This window comes from Epinephelus fuscoguttatus, linkage group LG3, assembly GCF_011397635.1.
Source record: "Epinephelus fuscoguttatus linkage group LG3, E.fuscoguttatus.final_Chr_v1".
In the NCBI taxonomy this organism is placed as follows: Eukaryota; Metazoa; Chordata; class Actinopteri; order Perciformes; family Serranidae; genus Epinephelus; species Epinephelus fuscoguttatus.
In genome coordinates, this window is record NC_064754.1 from 34,077,233 (window position 1) to 34,097,508 (window position 20,276).

Genomic DNA, 20,276 nt, shown 5'->3' on the forward strand with positions numbered 1-20,276 from the left:
GTTATGGCAGAGAATCCTAAGAAGCATCCAAAAAAGTTTCTGGAGTGGATGCCCCTGATAAAAAACAACAAAAAAAAACAACTTGTTGTTCAGGGGAAGAATTAAAGTAAGAAAAGACTTGAAGAAAGTGCTTCTTCATTTTTTAAAAGGACACGCCCTCCCAGAAATGTGCGCTTCCCCTTCTCTCGTCTACAAGGAAACAAACACACAGAGAGCTTGAAAATGGATGCAGAGAGATTTAACTCTGTTTTTATCAAACGTGTGCTCAGTCCACAAGATTGTGGAAATGAAGGACTTACAGCGACTTTGTTTAAAACTTTTAACGCAGTCGGACTATGTTTATGAGCACAAGAGTTCAGCGAGCCACCGAAGGACCGCCCTGCGGATTTACTATTGGTTCTGCAACGTAGGGAGTTTTTTTAAACTCTGAAATTGTATCCGCCCATCTTAACACAAAATCAGGGAGTAAGACATCAGTCTTTAGCTAAGCAAAGCATCTAAAGACTGACTTGTGAGTCTACTACCAAGGGGCCATGTTGCTCTTGCGCCGCTCGCTAAAGAGAGTGTTGGATGGTGGACAGCCTCGTCTGCTGCCTTTATACTGTGGGGTCCGCACATATTTGGGTAGGCGTGTCCTGATTGGCTGGCTACATTCATGCAAATCTCAGTGGGCGAATGCGTGCACGTGATTGAAGGAGTATTACCAATAGAGTCCAGTAGAGGGCTTCATCTGTGCGACTAGAACTAAGGTTACAATCGTAACTTTCATTATAAGCACGCATCACCAGTGTTTATGCAGTTATTCTCATTACCAGAGGGGGGAAATTAAAGTTCCGCACCCCAGCTTTAAGTCCCATTCCTAACACAAATTGGTAACTTTTCAGTTTCCTTTTGAGTGCAAGTAAACAAAGGAGACACAGCAATTTAAGTATAGACTGATAAACTAGCAACCTGTTCAGGGTGTGTTCATCTGATGGAAATAGCTGTATGGATGAATGGAAACATGATAAGCACACTCACACCCATGTTCTCACTCACATGTATGAAGACGTGCAAAAACAGGCAGGGTGTGTGGGAGTTCGTGTGTGGAAATCCATCATCAGCTCAATCACTCAAGAAGGACCTAACTATAAGAGGAAACAGTGAGGGCACATTCTCACATTCTCCCTCTCAGCACACACACTCGCACACACTCTTAAAGTTTTCTGATAACACAGGAAACACATAGGGTCTACGCACAATATAATCTATGAGAGTGTAAACATGGCATGCTGACATAGAAAGACTGAAGCAACTTCTGAAAACGACTGGACTGCAAAAGAGAGAGCTCACAGGTAAGAGTGTGTCAAATTATTTTTTTTGTATATTGTTAACTGTGTGGAGTTAATTTGTATTAATTTTGCAGATATTATTTTAGAATTATTATTGCCATAACACATTTAGTAATAATACGAGTTGTGTTTTGTAGATTAGGTTAAATATTAATTCAAAATTATTTACATAGCACCTGAGATACTGTTGACTTTTCTCCTCAGGGCTTGCATTGAACATTAGAAGTAGAGATTCTCATATTTGCTAGAACAATATTCACCATGTGTATGATGAAATTCCACAAGCAAGTTTTCAAGAATTTGAAATCCCTATAATTTAAAACCAGTTTTATTTCCTCCTTCCTGCCTGTGCTGATTTTTGTCTTCCTTCTCCCCTCAGGTGTTTTCACTTGCCACTTGAGGTCTCGTTACGCCTGGTTCACTGCCAGTAATCTCTCTGTGCATTGTGTTTCTGTTTGTGGAAACCCAGTGGGGAATTACGGCACACAGTGGGGGATACAGACTACCAAAAATCCCCTTGATTCACTTCAGCTGATTTTTGGTGTAGGCAGTAGCAACAGTAACACAAAATGTGACAAGTGGTGAGGCAGAGAAAGAGAGGAGTTGAGACAGCTTCAGAGACAGTATCCATCTTCTTCCAGCTTCATCATCGTCCTGCTCGTCCTCCGTCATGACTGCCAGACAGACAGTTGTGTTCATGGTGGCGGTGGTCTTCTACTTGCCAGGTCTCATCCACAGCTTCCAGCCACTTGTCACATTTGATGGGAATTCCACCACTCACCGTGACATCACACAAAGGGCGGTCCTGAGAAAGACAGCTGAGGTCTGCAGAGACATGGCTGCCTCTGAGGGACGGGACTTCAGTCTAACTGTGAGTTGGAGAGCCACACTGAAACACAGAAACCGCAGATTACCCTATATATGTTCTATGAAATATTGTTTTAATAGAGATTTAAGTCTCTAATTATTGATGATCTTAAAACAGTTTAGTCAACCAGTAAATCAGTGTCCAGTGCAAAACTCCACAAGGCAGGAACATAAGAAAACAGTGATCTAAACATAGATTTCCAAAAATGAAGTCATTTCTTTGTCTCCAGATTGACAACAGCGTGTCAGCTGAAAAGGTGCAAAGGGCCTGCTCCTCCACAGGTACCTCCACCTCTGTCCTCTCATCTGTCATGTTCCGAACATCCATTGCAAACATGTACTTCAGCAACGCAAAAGTCGATGTGGTTTTTGCGCTAAGTGAGGAGCACCACTTTGATGATGAGACTTTCCAGGGAGGACGGGATGTCATCACAGCAGGTACACATCAAACACTACTTTCCTACTCAAACACTTCTGGACAAACTGTGTGTATATATATTTTAGAAATGTTGCTTTGTTTTCTGCTGCTGAGGTGTGGCTGCTGTGAAGGCCAGTGTGAAGCTGGAGAACTTCGTTGCAGGGCGGTGGACTCTTGGACGAGTCCTTCACACCCTACAGGTAAGAGTGATGATCACTGTTAGAGGTTGATGGAGGGATGGTGATGTCATTTTGGAGGTGAGAGACCTGATCAAAACAACAAGCGACAGTGGTGTGGTAAATGCTGTTTCATATTCTGTGTTAAGGACTTCTACAGCCACAGTAACTGGGTGGAGCTGGGGAACAATGCCCCTTACAGCACTCTGATCAGACCAGACCAACCTCTTGAGAACCTGGCAGGTAGGATACTGCTATCTATGGTAGCCCTGACTCTTGTCCACAAACCTGCTGCTTGGTCACACTGAGTGAGAAATCACACTAGAGACATTATCAGTTAATCTTTCACCAGTCAGTTAACGAATACCCACCCTGCTGTGGCTTGCACTCACATAAACGCACATATGGATATGGGTACACTGTTCAATATTTCACTCAACACACAAGCCCTCAGCTCACTAACCAAACAGTATATATTTGATTTAAAAAAAACAACAACAAAAAAAAAAAAAAACTAGACAGCATCAAAGTGTTCTTTAAAGGTGCAGTTTGAAGGATTTAGTGGCATCTCTTTTCCTCTCCAAAACAATGGGACCAGGTGATTAAAACCAGGACAATCACTATTAAAGCACTTCAACTGCAAACTGGTGTTTCTCTTACACTGCTTGCTCAGTACCTGCTAATGTGTGCTCACCTATTTTTTGTCTGATAACTTAAGATCCAGACATTCAGGAGGTTTTTATCTGGAGCCGAATTATCCAAGAGGTCTCCCCCTCCCGAAAACAATCAAAACCAGGGATTTAAACAGGTTAAAGTGCTGAATAAAGCAGCTTCCCTTTAAAAATCAGTGTTTTTTCAATGCGTTTTGCCCAATCACAGAAGGGATCTGCTAACTACGGTGACCAATGCAAAAATGGGAATGGACCTTTCCAGAGCTATTGTTTGGTTTGTCTGTTTTGGGCTACTGTAGAAACATGACAATGCAACATGATGGACTCAGGTGACTATACACTAAAAAAAAATTATATTTATAATATTCCATTTCTGCTAGTGTACCCATCTAAATCCTGCATACTGGACCTTTAAAAGTCATAAAATTCCAAGGAATTTCTACATTTTCAACATAATCTGTCTCTTAGCTATTAAAATCAGTGATAATCACAGTTTACTCAGTAATAGTGATAATCATTCATACCAGTTTACAGACTCCAGTTTGAGACTCGGTCACTTATCAACATATGTAAATATATTTCTCTCTGGTCTGAAGTAGTGCAATGTGTAAATTGTGTGTAAAACTGATTTATTTTAATATGTTAGTCCATGTTTTTAGATAAATTAAGCACGCCTGGTTTGATTTTCGTATTGTTGAATTTGTTGCAGACCTAAGTACTCCAACCTGTAGAAACTGTACAGGAGGGAACTGTGAGAACAACCTTCTGCCTGACCTGCTGCAGCAGGGGCTTCTCACTTCAGGCTACTTCAACATCTTCTCCTCAGCAAAACCTGCAGGTGACTTTGAAGAATCATGTACACTGGTTTGTTCCACTATTAGTAGGCCTAATTTGAGAACAGATGTAAATAAAATGACAAACCTATTCTGTCTGCTTCAAGGTAAATGCAGCCACGGTGGATCATTTGACCGGACAAGCAGACAGGACCCAGTGGGGGGCATCAGTAAGGACGACGTTGGGTCCAGTCATGGCTCACTTCACCACAAAGCAGCTGATTTGGCTGTGAATGCCACTATGGAGCTACTGGAGGACATCAGACTAGCTGTCGGAGACAAGAACTTCCTGCGGTATGGGTCACCTTCACCTGAGCCATTTTGTAGGATGAATGTAGGGCAGACGGAGCTGTAACACCACATGAAAGCAAAGACGCTACACATTAAAACGAAGTCACCGATACAGAGTGATATGTATTCTAAAGGTCTAAAAATAATAATAAAAAAGCATGCTGACTGGACAGCTTCTTTAGACTTGGTTTCTGTGCACAAGGTCAAATGGTAATCACTGATCACTGTCATCCATAATCAGCTGTATAAGGTAATTATAATTTTTGTCTATCTTTTGTTTCCACAGATTGATGGGCCTTTCCCAGTCCTCTGTGCTGTGTTTTGTCATTGACACCACAGGCAGTATGAGCGATGACATCGCAGAGGCTAAGAGAGTTTCCTTTGAAATTATAGACAGTAAGAGAGGAACCCAGCAGGAGCCCTCCGCCTACATACTGGTACCTTTCAATGACCCAGGTACAGATGTAATTTAGGAATAAAACTTGTTACTGTTTGAGTGGTAGCTGCCTCTGACAGCTTCCAAATAAAGCAGGCATAGTTCTTAAGTGAATATTAAGAAAAAGTACGGTAGAACTGCAAGTGTGTCCTCTATTGTAAACTGTGCGTGTGTACTTCAGCCCCAGCAGTCAAAGGCAAATGGTAACGCTTATCTATTTCTGTATCAAGATTTTGGTCCTCTGATAATGACAACCAATGCAGACATCTTCAAAGATAGAATCAACAAGCTGTCTGCAAGTGGAGGAGGAGACATCCCCGAGCTGTGCTTGTCTGGACTGCAGGTGTTGACACGTTTCCTACTTTTCTGCACTTACTCCACTTTTCCACTCAAAGTTATGGAACACTAAATAAATGGATGCAAAATTAAATTTGAAATGTAAATAAAACAATGTTCAAGATCAGTTTTTTTATTCTTAACACTTTTTAATAAATATTTTTTCATGCCCTGTGTACAACTGGCAGCTTGCCCTGACGGCTGCTCCACCCTCGTCTGAGATCTTTGTCTTCACTGATGCTCCAGCTAAAGATGCTTATCTGAAAGGCACCATCACTGCCCTTATAGAGAGCACCAAGTCTGTGGTAAGAGAAGACTTTTCATCATCCTTTCACTTTGAATGTCAATACATACAGAAACCATTAAATGATATGTAAACAACTGTGGACTATAATGTTTCCAGATCTGAACTTTTGATTTATTTACGTATTTATCTATTTTTCTGTCCTTATACTTTAGGTAACTTTCATGCTGACAGATGTCCTGGCCAGTCGGCGGCGCCGCAGAAACCCTCAGGGCAAGTCAAGTCCACGCTCAATGAGCCAGTTAGATGCCCAGCTGTACCGTGACTTAGCCAGTGCCTCCGGAGGTCAGGCCATCGAGGTCACCAAGTCAGACCTCTCTCTGGCTACAAGTGTAATAGAGGATTCATCAGCCAGTGCTGTGGTGAGACGCCAAACAAGATAACCATACCTGACTAAAGATGGTACCATTCAATATGTGTATAAGAGTGCAGTTTCTGTTCCATCTTCTCTCAGGTGACAGTTTTTCAGGTGGTAAGGAATCCCGGACAGCCTGATAACTTCACGTTTACTGTTGATGGATCACTCAGAAACATGACTGCCTACATCACAGGAGCCTCATCCCTCACCTACGATCTCACCAGCTCCACAGGTGTTGCTATTGCTAATGTCCTTTAAATTAAGTCTAGTTTTGGTTGTTTGATGCCTTTTACTTCCTCCATCTGCTGCCATCAGAAAAATCTTAAGTGTTGTTTCAGCATGTTCCTCTCTCCTCCAGGAGTCTCTCAGAGTTCCAGTGAGTCCAGTGGTCCTCTGGCATCCGTCACCACAGCAGGAAACTTGCGACGTTTAAGCCTCAACACTGACAATCAAACGGGATCATGGGAAATCAGGGTTAACTCTAACAGACCCTACTCAGTTAAGGTCACAGGTCAGTAGAATGATAGAGATCACCTACAGCACGTGAGAGTTAAATGAGAGCATTTTATTAAGCAGGTCTTTGTTTACAGTTGTGTTTGTAAATAGTTGCCCAGCTGATCTGTTTTGTGTGTTTGTGTGTACATAAGGTCAAAGTTCAGTGAACTTCATTTTTAACCTTGTGGAGGCTCATGAGGGAGCCCATGGGGACTTCAGTCTAAAGGAGGGACGCCCACCCTCAGGTCAGACTACTATAATTATTGTCATCTTGATTTTTACAGTTTGTAAAACTCTCTTGTGGTACACATATAATATTCTGTATTTTTTTGTTCATTGTCCTCAACAACATCTTTTAAAGAATCATTTCCCATTCCCCATAAAATGTTAAAAGTCCAACCCATCAACCCTAAATATTTTGTCTCTGAGAGTCTTTGTGTTTTCAGTTATGTACATACTGTTCATGTCTCAGGAGCTGTCATACTTGCCCTCATCTACTGTCTCTTTCTCTCTTGTCTTGACTTTCAGGTGGTAATGCCAGCCTCATGGTCACTGTGACAGGAAGTGACACAGTAAAGGTCACAGAGGTCACTCTGTTTGACAGCTCAGAGCCAACAGAGGTCAACGGATCACTGCAGGCATGTCACATATTGCACTTGATGGATTTAAAAGGGCTATATCCAGTAGCTAAAGTGTATACTTTGCTTTTCTGCTTTCCATTTCCCATTTAGAACATGGCAAAAGATTCAATATTTTCTACTTGGAAGGAAACCATCGATTGTAGTTGATGCCATGCTCTCTGGCAGCTGAACCCTCACAACTTGAATAGGAACTAGAATGTCCTTGAAAGCTCAATGGAGAGTCTAATAATAGTCCTAGGAAAGACACATTTGTCGATCTAAATCACGAGGCAAAGCTGCAACATAGAAACGCTCTTCTAGCTGACATAGTGTAGACAATATTGTCTGCGCAGCAATGGGATTAAGTACTACAAAAAATACTGAAAATTGCAGTAGTAGTCAACAGATTTCAAACTGTTGTCATTCTGACCATCTCATACTCTTACCTTCTCTTTCTGTCCTCCGCAGGCGGTGGGAGATGGTAACTTCCTGGTGACGTTCAGTGGAGTCCCAGCAGGCGACTTTGTGGTTCGCCTGAAAGGAGAGGACAGCAGCTCCACCTCTAGGTCAACGCCAAGCAGCTTCCAGAGGCAGGCCTCCACTCAGATCAAGACCTCCAGCATCTCTGTTACTGTGAGCTCACTTTCAATTGTCTGTCTCAGTAAAGCAGTTCTTTTACTTCAGCATTTATAACGGAAATAATCTTGACAAGTCTCCATGACTGCTGGCCTTGCTTTTGGGCATTCTCAAACAACAAAATGACCACCTGTATCTTTCTGTAGTCAAATGGATGGTACCAATATCATAAGCAAGACTAAGAGTCGTGTTAGGCTGTGTACAGTGGTGTTTTGAGCTAACTGCTAAAGTCAGCATGCTAACACCCTTGCAATAATGACGTTAGCATGCTGATGTCTATCATTTATAATGTTTACTATGTTTTCTATGGTAGTTTAGCGTGTTAGCATGCTGACATTAGCTAATAAGCAATTAGCCTTATTCATTTCAAGGACCCCTAAACTGATCCACATTAGGCCACGGACCACCAAGATTTTGCCTCAGGGACCTCCATCTAAAAAGACTTAGGTTGTTTGACATGATCAGGAACAGAATTCTATAGTTAGAGATAACCGTGAAGGGAGTAAAACCTACAATCAGAAGTCACTCTCAAGGATCTTACTCACATTGGGCTCCCTTCCATGGTTAATTAAATAGTGAAAATAAAGTCTTCCTTATATTTCTGCCCCCGTAACTCCCTCAAGGACCCCTGGGCCCTCCCCACACCAATGATTGAGAACCACTGCCCTAGGGAACCGTGGATGTGTTCACGAAATGTATTTGTGATAGTGTCTGAACGTTTCGGTTTGGACCAAAGTGATAGATCGACTCATCGACAAAACCATCCCTGAAGGTGCTAGCGTGGCTAAAAATGGAATCCCTGTTGTCTCACTAATGTCGTATGTGAAATACAAAAAAAGCAAGTCCTTTTTATCTTCTCCTTCTTCTCACTTCTTCCTGCATACTCAGCCACTGGCAAGTGCATCTTATAATGGGGTATTTTTAGATTATCATTGGTTTATTGGAACTATAAAGACAAACTTTACTGAACACAGGGTTGCATTAGCCCGAAGACTCAAACTTTTTTTGGTCTGCCATTGTTTCTCTATCCTCGCTATACCACAGCCCAACAGATAGATTGGTAATCCTTCTCATCATGATACTTCCAATCCTAAAATCTCATCTTTCCACTTTAGGCTACTATTGATACAAATGACCACCCATCAAAATATAACTCCTTCTCTTTTCTTTCCCCTCACTTTTTCAGGCCCAGGTCAACAACACCAACCTCGAACCAGGCTCCACCATCTCCATCCCTTTCACAGTTGCCACGACCACCGACGGAGTTGTTAACGACTCTGCAACCGGGACGTTCACAGTGCGAGCCAACAATGACCGCAGCTATGATTTGACTTCACCCAGCACCGTCACCATATCGGCAGGCAGCGGAGGGAAAGCCAACGGCACTGTGACCTTGACAGCACCAGCCAGCGCTGCATCAGGAACAGACGTGACCCTTACCATCGAGGCAGAAGATGCAGCTACCACCGACATCAACTACGCTGTCCTCAGGTTGTCTGTGGCTGCCAAGGTGAGAGGAAAATTCATGTACTGCAGGATGAGGAGGTGGTTTGGTGAAAATTGAGAGCCAGAGAAGAGTTTGGTGGCAAACAGTGTTGTGTATGCAACATTTTCCACCATGTCAGTATTAAATCACTAATAACAGATGAATAGAAAGGCCTGGAAGCATTTTGCAATGTAAGTGTTTAAATCTGGCATAACAACTCTCCTTCTTTGGCGACTTATTTTCTTTGACACGTTAGTATATTTTACAATTATAACCAAAAAGGACCACTAACATCATTAAATCAAATATTAAAATTACTGATGTTAAAACGATGGTTTGTATGATGCCTCATTCCTGTCCTTTCTCCTCATCTCACCCACTTCCTGTTTCTGCATCTCTAGGTGAAAGATATTACCCGCCCAGTGTGCCAGGTTGTCAGTTTGGCAGCCAGCTGTCCATCCTCTTCATCACTCTGTGCTTCATCCCAGTGGGAATTCATTGCCAATCTCACTGATGGCATCAATGGGACTGGCATTGACAGCGTCACCGTCCGCCAAGGGAACGGTACCCTCAACACCAGCACAGTGGCTGGAGCAGGGGGTGAGAACATCACAGTGGCTACCTACAGCGCCTCCTGCTGCTCACAGAGTGTAGAGCTGGCCGTTGTGGACGGAGTGGGAAATGTGGGGACATGTGTGGGACAAGTTCGAGCAGTTACCACGGCCGCCCCTGCTGTGACTACAGCTGCAGTTAACACAACATCCACTGGAAGGCACACTTTGAGCATGTCACACTGCCTCTGGATCAGTGTTGCAGTTTCTCTCCTCTGGAAATAAAGTAAAATCATTCTGTCGAGGTGAAAGTGTAACACATGAACAAGTGTCCCCTCAGAAAGTCTTTTATAGCTTTGATTTTTTTAAATCAGAATTTAATTACCACTGCTTGAAGAAACATTTTTTCTTTACTTTGAATCTCTTTAACTAATATTAATTTCTTTATGTGTAAATACTACATTTTTAATTTTTATTTTATAATTTTATTTTAGTGTTTTGTGTTTTGGATGTATATATAAAATTAAGGAGTTACTTTGAATGATTTATTCATGTTCCTGGTGGTGTATGGATTTGCTGCAGCCATCATAGCTGAGTGGTGATTCTCATGTATTAGTGACTGAAGCTGCCGTTACTGCAGCTGCTGACTGAACTCAATGGATCCTCTAACCTCTTTCTTACAAATAATAATTCATATTTTTCCACATATCTAGAGTTTCAATCGATAGTTACATTTATTCTAATGTGTATCATGGTGGCAAAGTTGAGAAACATTGTTGTATTAAGGAGTTTTTCAGTGTGAAGAGAAGTATGTTTTTGATGGTGGTGAGCAATAAACTGAATTCATGACAACTTTCCTACAGAACCCTAAGCCTGACATCCTACATGTATTAATAGAACATAACTGTTTATGCTGAGATTCCTTAAGTCTGTTCTATAACACTGATCTCTATATTTCACACTACTGAAGAAAAAAATTGTGATGAAGAGTTTTGTGATAAAGAATTTCCTTATTCTGTCGTACCTACATAAGTTTCTCTGCCTTGTCAGTTAAAGGCCCTGAAAAATGTTTTCTTCATTTTAAATTTAAGAGATCAGGTATAGGAGAGCTCTGCGGATAATTTGGCTCATGGTTAAATCTCTTGAATGTCTGGACCACCAAAAAGTTAGCAAATATTATGTTACCAGGAAAACAGGTGAGCAAGTGGGCCATCTGCAACATGCCAAACAGGGTAGGAGAAACATGAATTTGTGATATGAAACTGCTTTATTCAGTGTTTTTGCCAGTTTTAATCACCTGGGGCCATATTCACTAACATTCTGAGGACACTCTCAAAGAGCTCCTAACTTACCTTAAAGATTTGTAAGGAGTCCTAGCCTAGGGGTGATTTAGCAAAGTTCTCAGAGCGAGGAAAATGACTCCAAACTTTTACTTTCGTGAAGAGGTGAGGTTGACCCCGTTGCTAGGTATGATGCATTCTTTTAACAGATGTGATTGGTTGTCACAGACATGTCCTTTAGTGAGCCCGCAAGGTGAGGACACCCAGTGGAAACTAAAAGAACTGCTGACTGGGAAAGGTGTTCTCATTGTTAGTGTGATGACTCTGCTGATGGAAGGTTGAGACAGACTCAAGTCATCACCACTGCACTCTTGCGTTTTTTACACAGTCTGTTTTTTTTTCTAGTTTTTCAAATATCTTACTACTGTGATCATTTTATTTCTGGCGTTAAAGCGTTATTGCATTGGGTGGGAAATGTATGCGTATCCCCAATGAGATCAACCAAAAATATCTGTGCACCATCTAATGTGTAGCAAAACGTCACAATTCTAAGAATTTTCTTAGAATTTTGTCACTAGGAGCAACTCTTTGTTCCAGGAAGCCTTGTGAATACGGCCGCCCTTTATCGCTTTGTTTTAGAGAGGAACAGACCTCTGAGGATAATTCGGCTTTGGGTAAAAACCTCCTGAACAATGAACACTTGATGAATTCTAACCAAGAGAAGTTTTAGCCGGTTGCAATGTGTAATCCTCATAGCTGCATGCCACTAAATCCCCCTGTCACTTTGTATTTTTAATAAGAAAAACTACTTTTACTTAAATAAAAGTTCCATCATTGTCTCTTTGTAAGACTTTACACTTCAGTTTAGCTATTTAAATGCACAGAATTAAGACAAATACACCTACAAGCAAAAATGGGTCCAGAAAGGCATCACCAGAGGCTGTGATTTTTAAATAGTGTTAGTGTTTGGAAGGGGTTTTACCTTTAACTGGTTGGATCGGGTGCATGTTGAGTAAAGATCACCATCAGCTGATGGTAAAGAAGGCCAAAATAAGGTGCCTAGAAAGAACGTTTTTCATGGACAAAGCATACATAAGGGGTTGTATAAACTATGCACGGTGAACAGAAAGAATAATACCACAGTTGCAATAGCTAGTAAAGTTTATTTGTCTATTTCAGAAAAAGTAAAACAATAATTACAACAAAGAACCAAATGAACCTCAAAGGGAAGTAAAAATATAACAAATACAATAATAGTTAAAGTGGAAGAACTAAGAGCGACTTCCAGCAGCCGAACACGAATGGCACTTCTGGGGCCTGTTTCACAAAGCAGGAACAATGTAGAAAGCTGGATAAGCCAGAACCACACCTGTGAAGTACACCGAGCTGTCTCTGGTGCAGTTCAGTACAGCTAACTTAGTGATCCTGGTTGGTGAGCCAGGTCCCAGTTATCAGGAGACAGCACAACAGCCTGGCCGAATGCAAAACTGCATTAGGGTGTGGGGAGGAGGAGTGAAAAGCTTGGTCCTTTTATCTAAAGAAATAATGACAAACTGATTTAGATTCTTCCTTCAAACGATACAGCAACCACAAATTCAAAGTACAGCAGGTTTACTACCAAAAATTAAAAAAAAAAAAGAAACAACAGAAACGCCAATCACCTCTCAATTACCATGGCAATTAAACGTCTAAGCAGCCACCCCACTAAAAAGAAAAGCTTCATTTTGTTTTACAACTCATACAAATAATTTTGCCCTGCGGAGTCACCAAAAGCAACTGGAGAGTCAAAAGTGCACCACTACAATGAGAAATCTTGATACTCGATTGAGAAGAGTAAACTTAACGGAATTCAGCATCCTTAATAGATGACAATGACTTCATAGATAAAGACACATATTACTCCTAGATTAAAGCAAACTTTGAACTCATGTCTGTGCAGACGTCATCCTTATCGCACAAACACTAAAGAATATCCTTCTCTGGCTATTTGAAATCTTTGAGCACATTCATGTCACATCAGTAATGCAACTTGGAACATATTCAATGTAAGAAACCTACTATATCAGTCATTAACAACAGTATTTACAATACCTACTATGTTACTCTTTTAAACAGAGCAGAGCTTAATGTTACACAACTGGATATTATTTTGCATTATTTTTAATAGCCCATGGTAAATCAGACATATCCCTGGATCTCTATGTTCCTGACAAGAGAGATGGTCAATACCAGAGTTGTAAGTATGTATAATCTATACATAATAGATCAATACAGTGGGCCGATAACTGGTATAGAACATTTTTTTATCCTCAAAAGGCAAAGACAAAAGCTACCGTTACAGATAAATAGCTACAGTTGTTTTGTTTTTGTTTTTTTAACAAAAGCAAGTGAGAAACTGTACATAATATTAACAATATTTTATGGCAAGACCACTGAGGACTCTCTCCTCGAAAACTGCTCACTTCGAAGTCCCTACGCTGTATTATAGGACTTTGGTCCAACAAACCCAACAAGACTGTTATGTAACACATTTCTTCATTGTCAAATAAGGTGTCAAAGACTGGAAAGTGCAAAATGCATTTGCGCTGTAAAGTTAGAAGTAATTGGTATGAGTAGGGGAACAAAAAACGACTAATTTCCTAAAATATAATAACAAGTTAGCCCTGATACTTAAGAGTCTGATGATGCAGTTGGATATGATTGATTTGATCTGACTATCTTGTAGTTCAGCTACTGTACTGTAGGGCTGTAGCCCATTCTTTTTCATCCTTGGTTATATGAAACATATGAGACAACAGGCAAACAGGCAAATAAATGCAATGACGTTTTGTGTTTCTAGAGATGAAATATAAGAGATTTTGGTTTGCTCACATGTAGGTAATGATATAATAGTTGCATGCAGAGGCACTGAGTTGAAAGAGTGTTTAGGCCTATATTCTCTGGGCATGCTTAACTCAACATCTGCTTGTTCTATTATACAAAATTAGTACAGAGCTTCCAAAGTTGGCATTCACTTTTTTCCCCCCCATACAGTTGCATCACCAAATATACTGTACCAATCCATTCATTTACAGCATATACCATATATACTTCACATAATATGTATATATGTTATGCACAATCCATGCAGCATATAAAAAACCCTTTCTTTGAGTAATATCATTGTGTGGGAAAAGAGGGTTCAAAGAGTAACTTGCTGTCCTCATGTGTTTGTTTCTCCTTCAAGGTTTTAGATGGTAACTTGCAGTACAAGCCCAGCACAGGTAAAGGGGCACTGCAAAGGATGTTCCCGTTTTGAAAATCATTTTCCGCGCCCACTAAAGCACTAGCTCAAAATAACCAGCCAGGACTGGCAAAAAAGAAGTCAGCACTTCTCAGGCGTTACGCAGCTAACGAAGCACATACTCAAGTCAGCTTGATGCATGTGCCTTTCTCCTCAAATCAAGCTTTGAGTTGTCACTACCTCCACTATGCACTAAGATCAATGCTTAAAAACTCCCCAAAATGGCCTTGTTCCTACATATGACAATAAAGTGATTTGCTGATTTGATAAAATTGGATCACGTTAATGTCACATGAGATGTCCAGCATTAGTTTCAGGCAACATTTTACTTAAGTTTTTTTTTTGTTATTGTTGTTTTGTTGGTGTTGTACTGACCTCTCTGTCAACTTGAGTAAGATATATGCAGTAATAAACTTCAACAAATTCAATTTTAGAATCAACTGTCATGCTAAAAACGCAAGTGCAGATACAACAACAGCTTAAGGTACAACGTTACTGCTAATACGCAAATGCTCCAAGGTTTCTGATGTGTAAACATTCCAAGGGTTAAGTAGACGGGTATAGTACATACAATAGTTGCTGTATTGTAATATCAGTGGAGGTATAAAATGTGGCTGTTTGGCAATAAGCAGGGAGAGAAAGGTACAGTAATATCCCTGCTTTTGGAGTGTGAGCCAGGTAGAGTTGGGGAGACCTGAGGTGTAAACTCTATGATTGTACTGATTTTGCATCTGTTGTATAACTGGAGTCTGGGATGGAAAGGATGGGTGCAATCTGATCCGTGAAGCTCTGGAAAGCAGTTGCTAAATGGTTCTGTAGTGAGGGTGCTTTGCTATATTTCTGGCGTGTGTTTTTCTAACATATTAAGTCGACTGTGCTACTCTAGTTTGTGTCATTGATTTAATTTCTAATTTATTACATACCGCCATTTCACGGACTGAAAAAGGACAATAAATATCAGGCATCTGCACATCGTTGGCGCACATTGTCAAAACTAACAAACACCACTGGCTCTGCGGTGCTAAGGCAACTACTTCATATTTCAACAGCTTGAAAGTAATCAGCTTGTCTGATTGAAGAAAACAACTAAGGAAACACTAAGATTAATTTATTCATATAACATAAGGAACTGCTGCTCAAGAAAAATAATAAGGGTTGCACTTTGTTTTGATTAGACATCACGTGGTTATTATAATAGATGAGACGTGTGGCTGGCTAGACTCACAGGAAGAGAAAGTCAGCCAGGGTGACGAGGCCTACAGCTGCCTGGATGGTATCAGTAACACTGATGTAGACTTCAATTGTGATTGTGACTGTCATGTGTCCAGGATTATGGCAAATCATTGAATATGGCTAGAGAACGTCTGGCCACTGGTGTTTGGAGGTTAGGCTAGTCCCGTTGGGTTACTAAGACAATGGGGTTGGGGCAATAAGCAAAGCACAGGGTGGGGGAAGACATCCCAAGGTCCCTTTACTGCTCGTCCGTCTCAGCAAGATCAGAGTTGGAGGAGGGTGGTGTGGATGATTGGAGGTGGTTTGAAATGGGTTGTGGGCTCGGGGTAGAGCCCTGGGGGACACCACTTGGGGCAGGGTCGGGAAGGGTTAGGGTTTCTGGAGCAGACTTTTTGCGGGGTCGGTCCTTGGGGACAGAGAGGGACTCAGGCGCATCAGTGCACATGGGAGTGGAGGGGGCGCTGGCAGGGCCGGTGAGGGAACAAGAGGACAGGGGCGTCTCGCTGATGGAGATTGATGGCGGGAACATCCCGATCTTCTGGTTGGTGGCCTCCTGGATGGCGCGCTCAAACTCTCTCACCTCATCCATTGTCATGTCTGGATTGGAAAAAAGATGAATTGATACCAGTGTGAGGAAGCAATGGGAGTTGTTTTACTCTTTGTAGACAATGTCAGTACAACACTGAAAAAAAAAGAGATTCAAAAACCAAGGACAAGGCATACTTTCTGTCAGCTCACTTTGTGTTATTTTATTTACCGGTATGTTTCTAGAGTTCATTTTTGTTGCTGACATCATATTCTTTACATATTCAACAGTTCCTGTATGCATCACTTGACTCAATGTAGGACAGAATATGTGTGGACAGTTAAATGCAACTGTGACAACTTCATTCACAGTCTTCAGGTGTGAGACAGAGCCGGGGGAATGGAGAAAAGAGACAATGAAAAGGACACATACGCTTGCTTTGTCATGGATCTCTATGTCATCCAGTGAAGATGGGTTTGTTGTGGAATGCTCTTGCTGCTCATGGCAAACTTTAATGTTGGTTTTCTCATGCATTTGTCTCTCGTAATTCCGCACGTCATCCAAAGACATATCTGGAAGAAGGGGGGAGGGATGGAACGAGGGTCGTAATGTTGTTTACTCCTCCACAATTGCGCACCATTTAATGAGCATGTGGGGAAGGAGAGGGTAAGGTGGCAAAGGTGCATTCCATGGGTGAGTGCAGCGTTTTTAATGGATGATTAGAGCTTTTCAAAGTTAAAGCTTTAGAGGTGAAAGTGCTAGCTTCCCATGACCCAGAGAGTTTACAGGAGATAGCTAGACCAATCCGAGCCACACCAGGTAGGAGAAAGAGAGGAAGGTCAAGGACATTTCAAGATTAAGGAAAAGCATGAACAATCCACACCCAAAGAGGAGGTTGGATTGTTAGAAGCACAAAAAGGCAACACCTTTTTCTCTGGGCAAAATCATTCCCCATGTGAAAACATAAAGGGAGGATTTCAAGCCTCTGGGTTGTAGGGAGTTGTCGTATAAAGGTAAGTGGTCATAGAAGGGAGAAGAGATCAGTATGTTTCATGGCAGATAATGGGCTTGTTATCTTTATGCCCTGCAGCTATAGAAAAGCTCAACAGCTGAGAGTGAGTAAATGTGTTGGAGCCACTTATAGCTGCAAACAGGGCTGCCTCTTGTGTAACCAGACTCTCAAAGAAACAGACAGAGGCAGCTTTCATGTTTCAGTGAGCGCATCATTCCTACTAATGCAAATTATTCCTTCATGATATCGCAGCCAATTTGTAGGCAAAGTTTCTACTCATACACACATATTTGGTTAGCATACATCTATTTCTTGCTTCTTTGTATTTGTCTTTAACATGAAATATAGTGCCAAATACAGTTGAAATGATTTAAACAGTATTAGAGTAGTGCTGTGTCTACTCTTGACTCTAAATACACTGATATATAGGACTTTCTCCAACATGAAACATGAAAGATTATGGGTCAGGAGTCATTATTATCATGCAGGTTTCATTTACAACAAACACTGACCGTGCCTGACCACATCAGGACAGTGTTTGTCATTAGTGGGTTAGTGGTGATACCAAGAGGAGGATCCATGCTGTAGGAAAATGAGCAGGACTGGCAGGTGACAGGGTTAGATGCAGGTGGAGCAATTTTTCATGCACACTGGTAAATAAACAGTAAGTACAACAGTATTTTATATTATCAAGGTAGCTATAAAAGTGCTGACATAACACGTCAAGAGGGGTTGTAAGTCTAAGTACATAGAAATGCATTTAAAAAAATCAACTGTTTTATGATCCATTAATATATTAAAGGTTCATATAAGCAGTTATTCACAATATACCACAGTGAAAAGGCAATTTCTTTTGCCTTATCTATGAATTTAGAAAATAAGGATGTTCTATTCCCGTTCATACAGTGAAAACCACTTACAGTGATGAAAAGCTTGGGACATCATCATTCCTATACAAATGCTGTTAATAAAATGTTACATACTCAAATTGTTCATTCTAAGTCTATTGACAACTACATGACAACATATGGAAAAACAATTTATACATCCCACATTGTATTCCAGGACCAACACTGCAATCAATCACAGCCCACTGACATCAGTGAGCGGCTCCTGTGCTTTGTCATAGCTAAGCTAGTTACAAACAACAATTGAAGTTAGTACAATTGAACAAAATCCTCAGTAAAATTGATAAAAAACATGTAAGCAACTGCAAAGTTAGTTAGTTAGCTTGCTAGCTACTGTAGTAAGGCTATGCTTATGACTAAACCTGCTGTGACTAGAATATTAGCTAGTAAGCTTGCCAACTCAGTAGGCTATGCTAACGAGTAAGCTCATCAATAGGCTAAAATATTGTTCATTCACATTAAAAGTAAGGATAATGTCATTTCGCAGTTGCAAAGACCTGCGAAGGACACATTTGACACACTGAACAATAATCTAGCCTATAGGCAAGCATACTTGTTGACGTAGCCTACCTACTTACAAGCTAGCTTGCTAACATTTTAGCCTATTGGCAAGCTTACTTGTTAGCATAGCCAACCCAGTTAGCAAGCTAACTCGCTAACCTTGCAGAACCTTACATGTTTTTGTGTTGCTGAGGTTTTTGTTCAATTGTACTAACTTCAATTTGGAAAACTAGCTTAGCTATGAACACAGATGAATTTTGAAAGAAGCACAGGAGCAGCACACTGATGATGTCAGTGTACTGTGATTCCTTAATTGCAGCGTTGGTCCAGGAACGCGATGTGGGACGTTGATCCAGGAGCATGTCCTCCTTGGCAAAATCACATTGTGCCTATATCTGTCCACTTCCAGCTGGCTACCTCAGACTGGTACTGCTTACATGTTGAAATCATGACGGGAAAAAATAAAGTAATTTTTATTCCAATGAAAAATATAGTTTCCTTCTAGCTTATGGCTGCTTGTGAAGGAGACAGACAACAAATGCCCACAAAGAAAGCACTTGTGGCTGAAGCGTCCCTTCTGATGTAAATTGCGAAACAGTTGTACTGCATTTAAACAGTCAATAAAATTCAGTGCTCTGTTTTACTGAAAAACTAGAGTGGGGTCAGACATTATCACTACAAGCAGTTTTCACTGTATAAGAAAATGCTACTGTCTGAATGCATTCATGATACTTTGGTGTGAGTAAATAGTTGATGATCAGCTGGACTGTAGAAAAGAATTGTTAAACCTACCAATCCATTCATCCACCCAGGCAAATGCCTGCCTATGCCCCAGCAGCAGCACATCCCGAACCACCTACAACACAACATAATGAGGGTCAGAAAACAGTTATACTTAAGCAACATTTCTATTTATAAATGTTATTATGTTCAAGGCAGAGGCTGTAGGAGTCTGGCCATGGAGACAATGGTACCTAAGCCTCTAGTCTCTTGAATTTTTAATTAGAATTTATCTCAGTGGCAAAAGTACTTTTACCAGCTGCCTCACAACAAAACTTCAGAGGATTGCGTTTTTAATTAAAAAACCACGACTAAATGACTAAAATGAAAGATCTAACATTCACTCTACATATGACCTCTCACCTTGTGTACAAACTGTTCCACGCGTGTCTGCAGACCCCACACCTCAAACTTGACGGTGACTAGTTTGTATGAGCACATGATGGGCTCTTGGGTGTCCCTCCAGCCCTCCTGAAGAATCCCCCGTGACGTCTTACTTGACTTGAAATATCTCAAGTCCTGCGATGGGAGGGGGAAATGAACATGTGCACATTTGATATTACAATAATGAACCCAAACCTTCAGTCATTGTTTTCTGCACCCCAGGCGGAGAGACGTAAGGGAGAGCCTAAAATTAGATGCATGACTAAATGTTAGTATTAAATACCATTCGTATTAACCCCTCTGGTCCTTGGAGGATCTCTATCCAGGCTCATTAGAGCTGAGGCAATCTGTTATCAAACAGCGATGAAGACAATTACCAGCTCTCACACTTCACAGACTCTGAAGTATGAAAGGCTTTCAGACACCAGATGAATGCTGTGGGAGATGGGAAAGGCATATAAAGCAGCTAATGCAGCTGCTGGACAAGTGTGATTGAGGTCTCAGCTCCTTAAAGGTTGAATTAGGGTGAGTATTTGAGCCTCAATATACAAATTAGCTAA

General features: G+C 41.1%; 2 protein-coding genes across 2 annotated transcripts in view; one reads left to right on the forward strand and one right to left on the reverse strand.

The window, feature by feature from the left end:
* Window positions 1-1,177: 1,177 nt before the first annotated feature.
* On the forward strand, window positions 1,178-10,681 carry vwa10.2 (von Willebrand factor A domain containing 10, tandem duplicate 2). Its single transcript, XM_049571270.1, has 18 exons — window positions 1,178-1,334; window positions 1,711-2,202; window positions 2,429-2,636; window positions 2,731-2,816; window positions 2,942-3,035; window positions 4,173-4,301; window positions 4,404-4,590; window positions 4,874-5,043; window positions 5,254-5,366; window positions 5,548-5,664; window positions 5,819-6,025; window positions 6,118-6,253; window positions 6,380-6,532; window positions 6,669-6,761; window positions 7,045-7,154; window positions 7,605-7,769; window positions 8,959-9,282; window positions 9,660-10,681. The coding sequence occupies exons 2-18, from the start codon at window positions 2,002-2,004 to the stop codon at window positions 10,092-10,094; spliced, it is 2,928 nt and encodes a 975-aa protein (XP_049427227.1). The 5' UTR covers window positions 1,178-1,334; window positions 1,711-2,001; the 3' UTR covers window positions 10,095-10,681.
* A 1,565-nt stretch (window positions 10,682-12,246) lies between these two features.
* The window catches only part of LOC125885578 (cytoplasmic phosphatidylinositol transfer protein 1-like), a 104,706-nt gene continuing 96,676 nt past the window's right edge, over window positions 12,247-20,276 (reverse strand). Inside the window, exons 7-9 of the mRNA XM_049571226.1 lie at window positions 19,696-19,851; window positions 19,345-19,408; window positions 12,247-16,202 (exon numbers count right to left, since the gene is read on the reverse strand). Coding sequence (XP_049427183.1) covers window positions 15,844-16,202; window positions 19,345-19,408; window positions 19,696-19,851 — 579 coding nt within the window. The 3' untranslated portion in view covers window positions 12,247-15,843. The remainder of the gene's footprint in view (window positions 16,203-19,344; window positions 19,409-19,695; window positions 19,852-20,276) is intronic.